Below are 17,458 nucleotides of genomic sequence, written 5' to 3' on the forward strand. Positions count from 1 at the left end.
GCAGGGCAACCACCTAGCAAGAGAAGATTAGGGATTATGCAAAAGAAAATCTGTTTAGACATTGAGTTTTTGTTGTTGTTAACTTGACTAGTTATTTACACTTTTTAGTTATTACTTGCTTTGAAGAAACTGTCTGCTTCACTTTAATAAACTACTGGTCACAGTTCAAGGAGAGCTTACAGGTGGCAACACAACAGGATCAAGCATAGGTTTTTTTGGTTTTGTTTTCAAATCAGTCATACAGATTACTACCTAGGTATCCTCCCTGAACACAGAACCACCATTTACTCCCACTTAATTAGGTGTGAAAGCTGTAAAACCTGTTGCAAAAGTGGTCCTGCCACAGGTACTTAAAAAGGTGTCTCTAGAGTAACTAAGGCATTGTCACAAGCAGAAGGGGCATTTTAGAGTTTTGCAATTTGCTTTTAAGTACAGCTGCTCAGATGGTCTACTGGCTACAAACATGAAATCTTATCTCTAAACAGTTCTATTTTATGTACTCTAACAGTCTTTCACCTTGAAGTTTAAGGAAAGTCAGCCAAGATTAAATACATGCTAGTAATGATAAATAGTTGCACGCAGATTTTTTTGAGTAATATAAAATACCTTGCATTTTAAGTTTTGTAACAGAGTAAACTCACAATGAAAATAGTAGCAAGTTCTCCTTTTAGGCTACCAGGAAAAAAAAATGCCTTATGAAATTCTATCCACTGAAGTTCATGGAAAGGTTCCCATCAACCCAGGGAAGAAAAAAGAAATATCTGAAACTGATCATGTACTTTTACCACCTGAAGCACTGAATGAAAAACCAAACACTAATAGTTGCATATTTCCCCCAGTAAAGAAACATAGAGCTCTATTATCAAGTGTTTGGTAGGTCAAGGCACGTAAGTGATTTGCTATACACAAACTCTCCAGACCTTCATGTTAATACTTTGAGTCTATTTCATTCTGTTAATGCAAACATTCCAAACTGTAAGTTTATGAGTTTTCTCACCTTATGTACAGGAACACTCTACACCTTGAGAAGGGGATGGAAGGGAACAAATCAAGAGAGGCTTTTACTTCTTCAGAAAAGAGGAGGAAATTGTTTCAGAGTGGGTCCAACAGCACCACTCAGATTCCTCTGTCTAAGGACATGCATACACTTTCCTCCCTCTTCAAAAGAGGTTACAGGCTGAAAGCTTAAATGAATGAGAGAAAAGGAAGAAACATGGCATGTGCCATCACGGCTGGCAAACACCTTTGTGAATCTGTGGCTGGAAGGAAGAACAGGGACAGAAACATGAAAGAAAACTCTTAAAACAGTAAACCCTGGAAAGGAGGAAGGAAAAGAGTAACATAAGGAAAGATGAGTGAGAGTTAATACACAGTCTGTGCCAGAAAGCCCGTAAGGGAGTCAGTACTTTCTTCGTAGGTGGAAGGAAAAGAATCAGTAAAAAGTCACAGAAGTAGGAATGGCGTCACCTCAAGTACTTCTAGGACACAAAGACACAGGCCCACTGGAAGCTGCAACAGTCTCCATCTGGGTAGTTTCTCTCCTCTCAGATGAATAGCTTGAGGTAGTTATGCCCAGCCCATCAACCCTTAAACTGGGAAAGCTGTTGTCAAGAAAAAACGTATTTCACAGTTCCAAAGATGACTAAAAGGCAACAGGCACAAATTGGAACACAGGAAGTTCCACTTGAATATAAGCAAAAGCTTCTTTGCTGTGAGGGTGACAGAGCACTGGAACAGGATGCCCAGAGAGGCTGTGGAGTCTCTAGAGATACTCAAAACCCACCTGATGTGATCCTGTGCAGTGTGCTCTAGGTGACCCTGCTTGAGCAGGGGGGGTGGACTAAATGATCTCCAGAGGTCCCTTCCAACCTCAACCATTCCGTGATTCCATGTAAAACAGCAGAGTTGCCTCTTCCAAGCCAAGCCCCCGCACACGCCTATTTCTGAAGCCAGCAGCTGCTGCCTGTTCACGATGCTCACCAGGCAGGCACTCCAGCCATGGCTTGTGACAACATGCACTGCAGCGTGCAACAGCAGCACAACGTGGAGGACCAGGCCCACTCCCTTTCCTGTCCGGCTTCAGAGTCGCAAAACCTTAGCTTTTCAAAAAGTAAGGTTAACCCTAATACTTTAAAAGAAAAGAAACTGAATCTCCATCAGCACACCATCTCTATTGATAGATTTGCTATTTTAATTTTTATAAGCTACCAGATGTTTCGAAACATTTAAAAAGCTTCTCTGTACATGCTGTGGCCAGAAGTACAGCATATTCTAAGCATACTAAGATTTTTTCATACCTTTTAATCCATTTTCTGTATTTACAGTAATAAAATAGCACCTGCTTTAATACAGTTCTATGAAGTAAATTAAGTGAAACTAAGACTTTTGGGCAGTCAGTCTTTGGCCAGCAGGTGTCTTATATGTATCCTTGCCCACCATGAGATACCAAGAGTGTGGAATGTCACCTCTACATTTCTTACTTGATGCCTGCCATTAAGCAAGGTAGAAAGACTTAACTATTTACAGGTTACCTAGATATCTAGCTGCTAGATAGAGGCGGATTTCCCTTCTTACCCCACTCCAGTTTTCCAGTTCTAAATCTTCCCTACTTTCTAAACTTTGTTATCAAACTTACTGCTAGCAAATAAGACTGACTTGGATTCTTAGCTATTCCACTGGTTACCCACAAGGTTATACACAAGGAAAACTGACAGGCCATGCTACTGATTACAGTAGCACTTTCAAGGACTGCTGACAATAGCACTGAGACGACTTTTATCCAGACTTAATTCAGCACTGCACTGTAAATATTATATATAAAAAAAAATATTTCCACAAATGCATTTTAGGAATATTAAAGAAATGTTAGAAAGCCCTGGAACTTATAAAACCAGGTACTAACTGTTTGCTACAGGTAAACAGGCAACACGTTTTATCTGTCCCCCACACATTCCCTCTCAAAATAGAGGCTTTTTAATGGTCGAGTTCGCGTTTCCTACTAAAAAGTAAGGATAAGAATCAAATACTGAATTTTACATTCAAGTATGTATCTCAGCATCAAATATATAGCATATGGCAGTCTTGACTCTGCCATTACACATGAATATTTTGGACACATTCACTTTCAGGAGCACCTTTTTATTACAAATCAGTCTTCATGTTCTGTAAAAGTTTAACAACCAAAATATAATGGCAGGAATTACTACGAGTCTTGAAGGAAGTTTCAGAGCACTATGATCCACACCACATTCAGGTTTCATTCAAGTTCGCTCAGCATATTTTCAGCAAGATCTCAGAAGATCATGCTGCACGGAACTTCAAACTTCCGATCTGAATTTAACCCAGCATGAGCAAAGGACCACCTAGATTAAAATACAGCAGGGAGATCCTTTCTAAGAGGGGCACTTGAGAAGATACCTATGCCCAGCCTAGCTGATTCAATAGTGGTTTAAACTACTCTGCAGTAGTGTGTGTGTCTGGGAGGGAAGTCTCACAGGAGTCCACCTAGCCTCAATTTTGCATCTGACAGAACAGGCGAGAAGGGGAATTAAGTATCCCTCATAAGCAAGCTGAAGATAGCCCTAGGAGAGCAACACAGAGGAGAAGCTACTTTTTCTCTTCTTACCTGGAAGCATGCAAAAATTAAGCTTTTCCTCAAGACTAAACATCAAACCACAGAACCGCAGAAAGCACCATCTGCTTCCCAACTCGGCCGAACGGTGCACCAAAGCACCATGGCCTGCTTTCTTTGAATCCTCACTTGAACTCAGTAGATGCTGGTATAAGAGAAGTTCAACATAATGTCTTTAAATGGGGGTGAGGAGCAAGGCAAAAGAATACACAAACCCAAATGTGTGGGATGGGATCACATTCCCAATCACTACGCTCTTTGAACTGAAGGAGTTACAAAACAGTAGTGTACAATTTCTACCAGAAAGACAGATTTTTACAAATAACTTTTTATAAAGAACTTAACTGTTTTCTCTGATAAGGTTGCATATTTTCTTGAATTACAAGCAAATAAGTCACATTTTTAATTGTAGTATCTATAGATTAACTGAATTAAAACTAATGAAAACTCTAACACTTAGAAATCACAGTTCAGTGCCGGTTACTCCAGCAAAGCAACAATCCTAGTTTAGTCAATGTTACAATGGACTAGTCAAAAAGCAAGTTTTTCTGAAGAAAATTAGAACCAAAATTGAAATAACTTCTATCAACCTTAAATTCTTATTCCTAGTCCACTAGTTCTCAATCTTTTTTTAGCAGTTCACATAGCCTGTAAGTGTCCTCATAAGAGGCAATGTATAGTGTCTATTCCTCATCACATACCAGTTATCAAATAGTAAAACCGATATGCACATATGCAAAGGGAAATTTCTACCTGCATCTGAAAGGTTCTCAAGGACAAAGCATGATGGGAACGGGTTCCTCTGTGAGGACAGTTCAGGGATTTCACTCTCTGCTACCCTCTTTCCTGAGGACCTCTTAGGCTTGAGCAGAAGGCAGGCAGGCAAAAACCCTTTCAACCGTGGCAACAGGGGTCCTGTAGTGGACTCCACAATTTCTCCCAGTAGAGGCCACCAACACAGTCACTTGTAGCAGCACATGGCTATGCTGGCAGTTGCAGTCCAACAAGAGCTTTTGCAGCAGAATGGCTTTAACGCACTTTGCCTTAGCATTGGCTAATGTGTGCATTTGAGATACATTATATGCACGTTCAACATTCAGATGATTCTAGGATGTTAATTTCTGCTAGCACTGTTCAGACGCAGCAGCTTAGAGACTAGTAAGTCTCGTCACTGTGCAGCTCAAGGGGGTTTTACAACACTCTTGCTCCAACTAGACTAGATCAGGTCAAGTTACTATGGTGCACTAATTCAAGCTGAATGTAATAAAGAAGATCTTGAAAGTGGGAAGCATTAGGAGTATCTAGTCGCCATGAATAAGTGGGTCCTTTGAGCACTGACCATATCAAATGGCTTAACAGCTCTAGGTAAATGCTTCCACCACACCAATCCCAGTTTCATGACAAATGCAAGATTTATAAACCAGAAGACAGAAAGACTAAACAAACCTAGCAGATGGATTTTTATGGAGAAACTGAGACAAATTTTTTTTTTACACTATCAAACTAAAACAAACTAGCCTCTGTGATTGCTGTATAGTTTTGTTGAACAGAACTTTCATATAGCAAACAGTTTCAGCAATTCCAATTGCCTAATTTAAGGGACTATGAAATCCTCTTCCTGCAGAGTCTGTCTGTCTTCATGATAGTGATTGATACTTCATAACTAACATCCCTTTGTAGAAAATACCAGGGGAACAGAATAGGCTTGAGGTGAAATCAGGGAAAAGATAAGTGGATCTTTCCATTTAATATAGAGGAAGGAAAATTCTGTGCTTTTGAATTGACCTTTTATTTCTGTAATTGATAAAATCAGCTAGGAACAGCTGCTCACAAAAGCTCTCCTGGAAGGAAAACCAGAAATCCTTACTCACTGAAGTAAAACACTTGCTGAAAAATCCATTACTCAATATCAATTCTTTTGGTCACTGCTCATTTATTTTCGTCTCCCCTCCTTAGGAAAACTATGATGAATGTGGCTGCATGCCATCTAAGATCAGCTGACTTCTGTCCTATAAGATCCCTTATATGTTTAGGCTTCAGGTCTGAATTTAGCATGAAACTGCGACAGTATCTCACAGAAGATCAAGTGTGGACAGAATACGTGTTGTTTTTAATAATAAACCAAAACTTAGGCAAATCAACTTGAATTCCAATGTATAGTAAAAAGCAAAACAAAAAAGCTACACCAGCCCCTACAACAGGTTGTGCTTATTTGAACATTTCAACCCAGTTCTGTATTACAACAGAGCCTGCAACACATGGTCATTTCTACCTATGAATTATGTCCAGAGTACTTTACCCTTACCTCTGAGGAATGAGAGATGTTTTGCAGCATCTACCCATTGTAAAATATTCAAATGCAGTTATTAAGACAGAAGAGGTTGTTCTTCAACATTACAAGGTTTGCTAGCTTGACTACGTGATCTCACGGAAGCAGATAGGGAGACTTAAAAATGATATCAGTGAGATCTGTTACAAAACCAGCAATGAACAACTGTTCATTTTCTTTAATTCTCCTATCAGCAAAATCAAAACACTTAACTTTTATCACTACTCTTAGTAAAAGTTGCAGTGATGCAGTGCTGTGGTGGACTAGAGTTTCAGATTATCATCAAAAAAAAGCTTTGGGTTCAGCATCAACCATAACAACACAAAACTGGCTATGATCTTATAACCATTAAGAAATTATGTTAAAAATGTTTTTACTGATGGGTCTTTTTCCTCAGAGCTGAAACTGTTAAGAAACAAAATTATGCTGTTCATACAAAATTTAAGGTAGGAAATCTTGTTTGCACAATTTCTGACACCCTTAATGACAGAAAACGGTCTAAATCAATGAAGAAGCATTAGTAATAGTAGGATTACTCAAGGAATACCTTAATAATATCCTAGAGTCTCAAACAGTAATTCATTTCTTTAGCTAGTCTGGGAAACACCTCTGAAAAAAAAATAGGAATAAGAAAGACACACTGACTCTGCCTAAAGCTGAAGGTCTGTACTTTAGTGCCATTTCAAAGTTTTCTCTCCTATTGCCAGGAAAGCTAAACAGGGTATTCCTTCCAGCAAAGAAAAAGCAAGTGACTGACATTAGCAATTTGCTGTTTCAGATTATATATGGTGAAACTACAGAGGTGAACATACTTGATTATATTTGCATTGCCATAGAGTAACAATGGTCACATAAGAAATGCATTATTTTATTAAGTTTACTGATAAAAGTGAAATTCCAGAAATCAGTTTTTAATCTGGGATCAAGATCACTTAACAGGAAATCACAAGTCTGCCACCCTTTGAACAATCTTCAAAGTCAGCATCTATACTTTTATGAGATAGAGTGTACATTACTTTTAAAGGACAGATAGTGCTGGTGAAAGTCCGAGCGGAGGAGCAGCACAGGTCTGTCCAGTTTGAAAGTGGAGGGACAGGGAGCAGATTTTGGAACGAAGGAACAGGAAGACGGCCCAGCAGGAGGGACTTAGCATATCTGCAGCAGAGCCATTGAAAAGATGCTGTTTACCAGGCTTGTTTCTTTTTCCTTTTAAAAAAGATCTTTCAGAAGTTCATACATCTTTTAGCAGAATCCACATACAACACTTGTCAAAGCTAAAATAAGGAGGAAAAACAGTTCAAAGATAAACAGGCTCAAGCACAGCAGCATTATTATAAGAAATGACCGACTGGAAGTGAAGCTCAAATACTCCCTCATTTGCAATATACACCTTGATTATAGTAATGCTCAACTGGAGGCCATGGGTTCTGGCCAGGCCTAATCAAACCCTCCTAGCATGTAAGGCAGTGGATACTAGGATGAAAGATGTATGGCTCTCCAGACATCATGAAGACCATATATAATCACCAATGTCAAAAAAACTAGGTTAAAGCTCTGACCCATATACAATATGCTGCATTTGCATGTACAACATTAGACCAGCATGGCATCTTACATCTTAAGTAAGCTATTTCTACAATATGTAGTAGGGTTACAAATCAGTAAGAAACTACTTAAATCAGGCCTGAATACTCTTCATGCCTCACCTGAAGTGTTTGTTCACATTATAAAATACAACGTTTCTTTTTTAAGCATTTGAATTTCCCTCTGCCCTTGCTCCCAAACTGTAGTCAGCTAGTGGCTCAGCCTACCAGCAACTTCGAGAAGTATTCACACCATCTTGTTCTGCCAGAATGCCGCGAGCCCGAGGACTGGATCCTCTGCTGCTTAAGGGAACTGAACAATTCTTCCACATAACATCTGGCACACACAATACTGTCTGTATTTAATATTTCTTGAAGATATTTTCAATATACCTAATGTCTATGTTCAAACAAAAATTAATACTGTCAATGGAATCTGCAAAATAAAGTTTAACATATTTGATGAATCTCATCTGACCAGATAAAGTCATAGTATAATTTGATAGAATGCCAGAAGTATTCACCAGTTTTAATTGACAAAATTCAGTCAATCCTACTTCCTACATCTACTAATTCTACCTTTACTAGTAAGATGGAAAAACTGGAGCAAATTGCTTTTTCCATTACTTTACAGTGCCTTCAGCCTTCTGAGTACCAAAAGATCTACTTCTATTATTATTATTATTTCTTCCTTTATTCCTGTGTCCATTGTTCTACCCTCTTCTCTACCTTCACCTCAATTCTTCTTGAGTAATCTCTGTGCTGCTTCAAAACTTTGTGTCCAAAAGAATGACGTGGATTCAGTTCATTCTGAATGTTCAAAAGAATTGGAAACAAGTAGGGAATTCGTGGAGATCTACTTTTTCTTCTGAATTTCACAGAATCATTGAGCAGCAGCAGGAGCAGCACAGGAATATCAACCTGTAGATTTAACATTAAGTAGTGAAAACTTGGTCACACACGCATATTTTCAGAAACAATATAAACTAGACACTTTCTTCTTAATGAAAGCACAAGCTTAAGCCAAAAAAAAAAAAAAAAAGCGGTAGCTAATGTTGTGACTGTTTTCTTATACAAACTAATCATGCAGATTCTTTTCTCTTTGCACTACAGGAACACCAAACTGTGAAATGCCATTCAAATGGAGGAATTTTTCTATTAGAACCTCCACATACCTATAAAGTGACTAGGAAACATTAGTCTAGTTAGTGTGTTGCAACAAACAATAGCAAAGTGCAAATGCTCATGAACTCAGAATTTGTCAGTTAAGTGGAAACGCTGGTTTGCAACCAAACTTATACACAAAAGAAATTTACCGATCACTTAAGAGTTTTACCACAAAACAACCAACTCTTCTCTTCCCCTGCAAACTCTGAAGACTAATTATAGTCTTTTCACTACTAAAAGGTAAATTCCACCTTAGGTTGGGCTAGTCAAAAAAGAGAGGCCTCAGCCTTAGGCCTCAAGTTAATAAAACACAAAAAATTATCTCCCCCTCTCCCATTTCATTCTGTACTTCACTTACAAAAATATAAAGTTGCTTACCTACTTGACTGCTGTGTTTACTATTGCTGTGAAAATTGGAGTGCAAATGATTTTGTATTTCTGTAAGCAGTCTGTGTTTTAGTAATTACCTATTTGAATAGTAACGCATCTTTTGAACGCTACTTGGGCTGGATCACAAAGCATCTGCTGAAATAATTTCATCCGGGCATGCTCAAAAGGGCCCCTGCTTTGGGTCTGCCCAGGCCAGGAGACAGCATGAGCTGACCCAGGGCCAGCCAATCAAACCACCCTTCCTTGGCCAGCGCAGGCTAAGCGGTCTCATCAGTGAAACAGTTGCTCAGGGAGACTCAGGCTCCCCTTCAGTCAGGCTGGCCTTACTGCTGTTCAGCCACCTGTGGGCCAAAGGAAGAGGTAGCAGAGGATAAATGAAGGATTACAGTATCCTGAAAATGAGGGATAGATGAGGAGAGGCTGCAGGACGGGACAGGAAGAGTGAGATGGAGTGCTGGTGCTGAAGAAATAAGGAAGTAACGTTTCTTGAGGTCTGTGCTGGTAAACTGAACTTTCTAAAAGATGGCTTATTAATTCATGCCAAGCACACTATCAAAACTTTACAAAGTAAGGCCATTATCTATAATAAGACAGACACCACATCATTAGCCAAATTGTCAGCATGATGAAAACTGACTTCAAGCCTTTTCTATTTGTCATACATTACAAAGGCACCTAATCAAAGGGCAGTCCTACTATTAGACCGTATGTCACAGGCTCATTGCTGCTAGATACAAGAAAACATCAAAATTTCTGAATAACTCTTTGGCTTACCCAGCAGCAGCAATCTTTGTATTTTTATTAAAGATTTTCAGTTAAAAAGAGGACAAAACAGAAATTGCTTTAGTCGACAGAAATCAACTTGAACTGGAGCAGACCTTCATCTTTCTCACTCTTTGTGAACCAGCACAAGTAACATTCAAAAGATTCGTTATCATTCAAATAGGTAAATACTAATACAAAGATCTTCAATCTTTTCTCGCTTGGACTGAACTGTGAAGCTTTATCCACCATATACGTATGCATTATGCCAGTGTTTTGCCAAAAGCTCTTCTCTTGTTCCTGCCCGCCACGCAAATAACCAGGCAACCATGCACTGAGCACAGAAAGAAATAAGTTAGTTTTAAACACAGATGGGCTCCTTTGATTCAGTTCATCTTGTAACTATACAAGTCATTCTCAACACAAAGGAAGATGAGTAAGCGAGCAACAAGATTATTACCTTCCCAGCTTGTAATACACCAAAGATTACGTGCTTAGTACAAGGCTAATTTTCAGGCAGGATTGAATCTTTCAAAGTAGAAGCGAGAACAATCCTGTCTGTTCTTCAACTCTAATTGATGTGGCATTCTCACGATGAAATATCTGTATATGTTTATACGGATTTCTAGTTCAACAGATCTATTCCACTTTCACAGAATATTTCAAAAAAAAGTAATGACAGTCAGATCACGCACATGCCACTTAAAGAGGAGAAGTTCACAGGGCAGTCACAGCACTGTTTTTTTTCAAAAGGACTGCAGTACTTGATCTCTAGAAGGATGCAACAGAGTACTCTAACCCTCTTTAAAAACAGGCATAAGCTTTTTAGACAAAACCGACTTTTTCGAGAGAGACCAATATAATGCTTGACAGAGATAACAGAATCTTCTAAATAAAGCCACAGAAACCTGTCCCTAATCTAAGTTAGCATTTTCCATTCAACTCAACTCAGGAACGGAAAGTTCCTGCAACACTGGATTTAAACTGAAAAATGATTCTTAAGATATAAGTTGAGCTAAACACTTTTTGGTGATATTTTGACAATATAACATCCTAGTTTAACTCCAAAAACTAGGCATACTGCCTAATTTCTAGGACAGGTTGTTTCAGTCTTACATGCTGTTTGCCATCCAGAAAAAAAATGACTATGAGACTTCTAATAGGAGCTAATTACTAGGTTAAACTTTGAAAAGAGTCGAAAGCCTTCATCATTCTTCACTTCCTCCTGTGAAAACCATCTTCCCCGTTGACTAACAGATTTCTCCACCGTTTGAGACAGAAACTCAAGTTAAAAAACAAAAGATGACCAAAACCTCAGAAAAGCTAGCATAGGTAACAAGTGAATGAATGAAACGGCCACCGGAGTATTTGCTAAAGAGCTGCCCGCCCGCCTCACCGAGCCTGGCTCCTGCGAACTCCTGAGGGAGCCCTTGCAGGCACCGCCGGGAGGCCGCGGGACCCGCCGCCCGGGGCGGCCTCTTGCCTCGGCCGCAGCCCCGCCGCTAGCGGCCGGAGAAGGGGCCGCAAAGGGCCCCCGAGGGCTCCGCCCGCTGCCCCGGGGGCCGGGCCCGGCGCCCGCCGGGCGGATGACAGGCGCCCTTCCGCCCAGCCTGCCCTGGCCGCTGGCGGCAGCGGGCGAGCAGGGGCCGGCGGCAGCTGCGAGGCCCGGCCCGGGGCGGCGGCGCCGCCGCCCGCCGCCCGCCCAGGGGCCCGTCGCGGCGCGGGGCCGGCGCCCGCCCCGCGGCCCATCGCGGCCTCCCGCGGCGCCACTCACCAGGATGCGCTTGAAGAGCGCGTTCTCCTTGGGCGGCAGGCTCACCGACGGCATCGTCCCGCCGCGCCCGCTCCCGCCGCCGCCGCTGGCTCCGGCGCCGCCGAGAGGCTCCGGGGGGGAGGGGAGGGGCGGGCTGCGTCCCGTTCCCGCTGCTCGGTCGCCGCTGCCGGGCGCCTCCCCGCCGGAGTCCGGCCGCCGCCGCTGCCGCCGCCGCCTCGCCCCCCTCGCGGCCGCCTGCCCTCCGCTCTCCCGCCGGCCCGGCCCCTCCCGGCCGCCGTACGCGCGCCGGGCTCCCGCCCGCCCCGCGCCGAGTCCCAGGCGGCGGTTCACGTGGTAACTGAGCAGGCCGGAGAGAGGCGCCGCCAAAATGGCCACCGCCGAGGGCTTCCCCAGCCGGGTCACGGCGGCCCGCGCGCATGCGCCGCGACCCCGCCGCCGCCCCTCCCCGCCCGCGCTCCGCGCAAGGGGTGTCGGGCGGCGGCGGCGCTGCGCGGTGGGGTGTGTTGCGGGTGCTCCCGCTGCGCGGAGCGGCCTGCGCCTGCCGCCGTCAGCGCTCAGGCGCTTTCGCTTCGAGCGCTAGTCTACCCGGCGTGCTCATTCATGCTCCCAAGGAATATAATACTCTCTTAGGTGCTTTAAATTTATGCACACGCTTCGGAAAGTGGTGAGTAATTACCAGCAGGGGCAGATGATAAGTGTAATGCCCTTTTTCTCAGGAGTTCTGCCTACGCCCATAGTTGTGACACTGCTCTTCTATCTGTAACATCATCCCAGTCTCGCAGAACCAGTTTTATGCACAAATAGGACAAGTGGCCCACCCTTTCAGCCCTGTGGCAACAGGATGATCTGTAGACGAGTCAACTCTTGCTGAGAGCGACATGCTTTGTTCTCTGATTTTTCCTTCCTGGAACTGGAACCGTGCAGATCATAACAAATGCTATACATGCAGCTGTACAAGTAATTAAATGATGTGTAGCGTCAGCATTTTCTATTACAAGCAAATGCAATTATAGTCTTTTGCAAGAGCCACGCACTCTGACTGCGTTCTCCAGTGTGAAGTGGATATACCACCTACCAGTCTGCCAGACCTTTCACCGCATACGTTATCGTAAGCACCAAAGAAAAGGTCCCAAGTGCTGATCCCGGGCCGTGGATCTGAGTGCCAGGGCTTTGCCGCTAAGAGAGGCGCGGAAGCAGAGAAGGAGCGCATCCACTGATGGTGCTGAGGGGAGACGCAGCGCGGGCGGCCTGCGAGGCGAGAGCTGATAAATACCCACAGGGGCCGTTGGGCTCGGAGAAGTGACGGGATGGGAAGGATGTGGCGAGGGGATGGAGGGGGTCCCGGCCGCCGTGCCAGGCGGTGTGGGCGCGCGGCCGTTGCCCGTTGGCCCTTAGCCGTTGGCCCTTGGCCGTTGGCGGCGCCCGCTCGCCGCTAGGCGGCGCTGACGCACCTCCCCTCCCCCCGCCCCCGCCGCGGCGCTGGGCGGGGCGAAGCGGAGCGGAGAAGATGGCGGCGGCGCTGCGGCTGGCTGGAGGGCTGCGGCTGGCGGCCAGGGCTCCGGGGCTCGGTGAGCGGCGGCAGCGGGCGTGGGGCTGGGCTGGGCTGGGCTGGACTGGACTGGACTGGACTGGACTGGAGAACCCGTTTTGGCTGTGTTTTAGGTCTGTTCTCTGCGGGAGCGTTGCTTTCAGGCAGGGTTGCGGTGGCTGGCTGGGGACTAAATTTAACACCATTTAATTCAAGCCCATTCATCGTCCCGTTTGTTTGAAACGAAGGGCCCCTTCTCCAGGGTGGAGGGTGCACCGGGGACCTGGGGCTGCCGAGGCGGGGGCCGGGCCGGGAGCTTTCGGCGCGGGGCAGCAAACGGGACTGAGAGCCCGATGCTGCAGGATGCGGTGTGTTGCGTGGTCAGAGGGAAGGGAAAGGACGTTTCTCCAACCTGTGCTATGATTCCTGTTTCTGTCCTCTCTCTCATTCCTCTGTGCTATGGGAGTGGATGTTGCACTGTATCTAGAAAGGGGTGAGATACAACAATATTACAGAGGTCACTTATACAATAAAAACTAATAAAAATCAGACTTGTTTATTTTTTTCTAATTGTATGTGTATCAGTGATTGATTTTGCAGTCAAAACCTGCAAAATATTCAGCTTTGGAAATTTATATTTTTTAGTTTTGACTCGTTCTGCGTTTGTTGCAAGAAAACCTAATTATGACCGTCCAAACTGGTTTGGAGTTGGCTTGGCATTTAGCACTACTGCTGCCCTGTGGGTTCTAGTAAGTGTCTGTACTTTGATCTTGCTAAACTTAACTATTCCCAGATGGTAGTGGTTTGAAGGCAAGGCTACAATCTGCTTGTGTGTGGCCTACAACAGGTAGATTGAAGCAGGTATATTGACTAGTTGCACTTCCCCAGTCTATGTTTTGATTTATTTTATAAAATTGAACAATTTACTAAGCTCCTCTCTGTTGCAAACTTCAAAAGAGATACCACCTAAGAACTAATTCAATTCCCTTGGCTTAAAGAATATTATTTCTCTAGGTAATCTTTTGTTTTTATTTATTTTTACTTTTTTAACACATGGAAAGACCTAGGCATATGCAGGGGTTGATTGTGTTTATCAGACTCTTATTTTTGGCCGTATTCAATAATTGATTAAAACCCCCTTTTCTTGAGTAAAATCTAAACGTTCCCTATTGCAGAGAACTCATAAGCTTCATAAAGCAAGCAGGATGATGATGTAGTAGCTCTTATGAGAAAGTGTTATGCAGGATAAGCAGCAGTCATAGGACCAAATCAGTTTCCAGTGTGGAGTGGATTCCCTGTTTTCCTCCCCCATCTGATTCTTGGGGACCTTTTCTTTTCTTTTTTTTTTTTTTCTGTCTTACTGTAAATCACTAGCCAGCACAAAATATTTCTGAGCAAGGTGTGGAAAGAATGCCTCACTGGACAGTTTTAATTAATTCTTTATTGCCCCAATTCCCAATAATTACATGTTGGCTTACATTCTGATACCAGGAATTTTATATTCTGTAGAACTTGTTTTGTACTCTGGTTCTAGCCCTATGCTTTATAGCTCTTCAACATATATTGCTATTTAATAGCTTTTCAAGCAGCATAATGAAGATGTAATGGAATATGAAAGAAGACAAAAGGAGAAACAACATAAATGTACAGGATGTTCATAGTAAGTATGCAAATATAGATGCTACTGATGATGAAAGTCAAAGATCTGCAGAATTTATTTTTATCAATCAAGACTTTGAGAACTGACTTTCCATCTTCCCATGTTATTTTCTTTAATGCTTTACCTTTTGGCATTTGTCATTCTGCTAACTCATTTCCAGTTCTAAACAAGCATAATAACTATGTTCCTTTATAAGGTGACTGATTTACGTACATCGTATATCCGTTATTTATCCACTTTTTGTGCATATTCACTGCTGGGGCTTTTTGTCTTAGACACTAAGACCTACTGAACATGTAGCATATCTTGTATTGTGTCTAAAATAAATTTAGGTCCTAAAGAGAATGCCTTGTAAGTGCTTTAATGGCAAGGAGATCAAGTTTTAAAAATAGTCAGTCTCTTTGTCTCCTTTCTTTTCCCATTTATTTATTCTGTTAACAGACCTACGTGGAAAGCATTTTCCTCAGTTTCACTTTTATATTACATGTAATGACAAAGTCAATGCCTGTAGAATTATAATATGATGGAAATTAGATGTAGTTATTGTCCTTCTCACTGTGAGAAACACTTTTTTTTTTTTTTTTCTGCCAGCTAAAAATTCTATTGAGGATTATGGCCTCAGAGCAATTAATACACCAATTTAAAGACACACTTAACTACAGCCCTACAGGTTTTTATGTATTAGTTTATTTCTACCATAAATATTTTCTGTTAAAATGTGAACATAAAAATATAAGTAATATACGTATGGAATACATATTTAATAATATAAATGTATAAATAACTGCTCGAATAGAATATGTTGTAAGAACTTTAACTACTACATTGTATATTTTGTTTTCCTTGTTGCTGACATTTTTTTTTCCTCTTTCTTAGGTTGAACATATACTGTAAGAAGTAACAGAATCGTTTGTTGTGTTTTGGAAATAAATAAGCATAATACAAGTACAAAGTATCTGAATATTTATCTGTTCGTACGTTTCATACAAAATGGTAAGGGTAAAAACTCTGGAAGGAACTTATGAGACTACTTCCTTGCCATGTTTATTTCAGTCTTCAAGTCTTCTGAAGGTGTTTTCATATGGCATTTAATAGTTTTCCAAGATTACTTTCAAAACTATGAAATAATCTTTGTTATTCTGGAGGGTATATTACAGCATGCAGTTAAACTAGACATGAGTTCAGAGGATGTTCAGCAAATATTCCTGAAGTACTTAAGTGTACCTTCTCTCAATCCTAATGTTTAGTTGCTGGATTTAGAAAACCATAAAAATAAAGAAATGTTTTACTGAAAATTAACAAAATTATAATCTATTTAATTGCCAAGATGTGCATTTGTTGTTTGACACATGAGTGGAAACTTTCCACTCAGACTTGACTAGATTTTCAGAGCTTGAGCTAGTGACTTTAGGAGCTGCCATAATTCAAGTTACGCATCTGCTTGCAAGCTTGAACTTCCTGCAGTGCTATTGTCCTTCAGTTCTTTATGCTCTGGGTTATTTTTTCATGGAGCAGAAATAAAGTTTCTGTGTCAGAAATATACATGCTTCAAAGGTTGTCTGTTCTTAAATTATTTTTTCCTTGTCCTAAGTTTGCTTTGCTTTTGATACTGCATGCCAACTCAAAATGTATTCTGTAGTTTCAAAAGTTAGGACGAAGGCATCATGCTGGGCGGTGCACAGGGATAGTGCGTATGCCACGGGGAACGGAGGGGCAGGAGCAAGCTTAGCCGGAGGAGATGCTGGCCTTCCCTTGTCTGCGTTTTGGGAATGGCTCCCTGCTCTGAAATACCTGGACGACTTCACCCGGGTGACCACTGCGTGGCCAGCATCAGTCACGTAACGTCAGTGTTCTGCTGCCTCCTTCCGAACAGCGCCGCTTCCAGCTTCACCTCAGCTGGGTGTATCAAGGTCACTCAAGGGCAAAGCACCGAAAAAGAGGATAGTGACCGTGATCAGCGGCAGGTGGCGTAAAGCAATCGGCGAGGGAGCGTCCGCGCTGCAGCAGCGACAGGACAAGCGGCGAGGGCAGCTGGCTGATGGCAGGGGAGGGGAGAAAGGCAGCTGCCGCCTCCGGCCTGAGGCGCTCCTTCCTGTGACTTTAACAGCTAACGCGATCCTAGGGCTTTGATCAACTTCCTCCGGTGTTTTACCTCCCAAACATTTAAATATCTTTTTTTCCCCCTTAATGTTCAACCGAAACGACTATTGCTGTGGATTTAACTGATTTCTTCTGGCCTTTTTCCAGGAATGGTGGGAGAAGAGACAGGTTTTTAAGAACCCTGTACGTATACCAGCATTTTAATTCACTGCCCCCCAACTGCATTTAATTTTTGAGTGCTTTCGCCAGCGCCGACTGCGAGAACAGTGTTTCCAACGCCGTAACGACGTTCCGGCAGCGGCCGGGCCGCGGCGGCGGGGGGAGAGAAGGGGGAGGGGGCACCTGCCGGTGGGCGGGGCCAGCGGTTCCGCCCCGCCCCGCGGCGGCCGGGCCCCGCCCCGCGGCGGCCGGGCCCCGCCCCGCGGCGGCCGGGCCCCGCCCCGCGGCGGCCGGGCCCCGCCCCGCGGCGGCCGGGCCCCGCCCCGCGGCGGCCGGGCCCCGCCCCGCGGCGGCCGGGCCCCGCCCCGCGGCGGC

General features: G+C 43.4%; 2 protein-coding genes across 3 annotated transcripts in view; one reads left to right on the forward strand and one right to left on the reverse strand.

Annotated features, from left to right (window-relative positions):
- NAA15 (N-alpha-acetyltransferase 15, NatA auxiliary subunit) overlaps positions 1-11,973 on the reverse strand; it is a 43,704-nt gene extending 31,731 nt beyond the window's left edge. Inside the window, exon 1 of the mRNA XM_062573960.1 lies at positions 11,637-11,973. Within this exon, the coding sequence (XP_062429944.1) occupies positions 11,637-11,690 (54 nt within the window). The 5' untranslated portion in view covers positions 11,691-11,973. The remainder of the gene's footprint in view (positions 1-11,636) is intronic.
- Positions 11,974-13,094: 1,121 nt separating this feature from the next.
- NDUFC1 (NADH:ubiquinone oxidoreductase subunit C1) lies at positions 13,095-15,776 on the forward strand. Of its 2 annotated transcripts, XM_062574778.1 has the most exons (4): positions 13,095-13,204; positions 13,810-13,913; positions 14,742-14,824; positions 15,701-15,776. In XM_062574778.1, coding segments are annotated over exons 1-4 (249 nt in total). In that variant the 5' UTR covers positions 13,095-13,143; the 3' UTR covers positions 15,702-15,776. The 2 variants fall into 2 exon arrangements, with proteins under 2 accessions (XP_062430762.1, XP_062430763.1); XM_062574779.1 differs by lacking the exon at positions 15,701-15,776 and having other exon boundaries at positions 14,742-14,825.
- Positions 15,777-17,458: the final 1,682 nt, after the last annotated feature.

Source organism: Rhea pennata, chromosome 4 (assembly GCF_028389875.1).
Source record: "Rhea pennata isolate bPtePen1 chromosome 4, bPtePen1.pri, whole genome shotgun sequence".
Taxonomy (NCBI): Eukaryota; Metazoa; Chordata; class Aves; order Rheiformes; family Rheidae; genus Rhea; species Rhea pennata.

What these genes read in the sequence shown, in the direction of transcription:
- NDUFC1 (XM_062574778.1), top strand. Translation starts at nt 13,144, where the DNA reads ATGGCGGCGGCGCTGCGGCTGGCTGGAGGGCTGCGGCTGGCGGCCAGG. An exon ending in GGCCAGGGCTCCGGGGCTCG is followed by an intron (nt 13,205 to 13,809) that starts GTGAGCGGCGGC and finishes TATATTTTTTAG; the next exon opens with TTTTGACTCGTTCTGCGTTT. An exon ending in CTGCTGCCCTGTGGGTTCTA is followed by an intron (nt 13,914 to 14,741) that starts GTAAGTGTCTGT and finishes GCTATTTAATAG; the next exon opens with CTTTTCAAGCAGCATAATGA.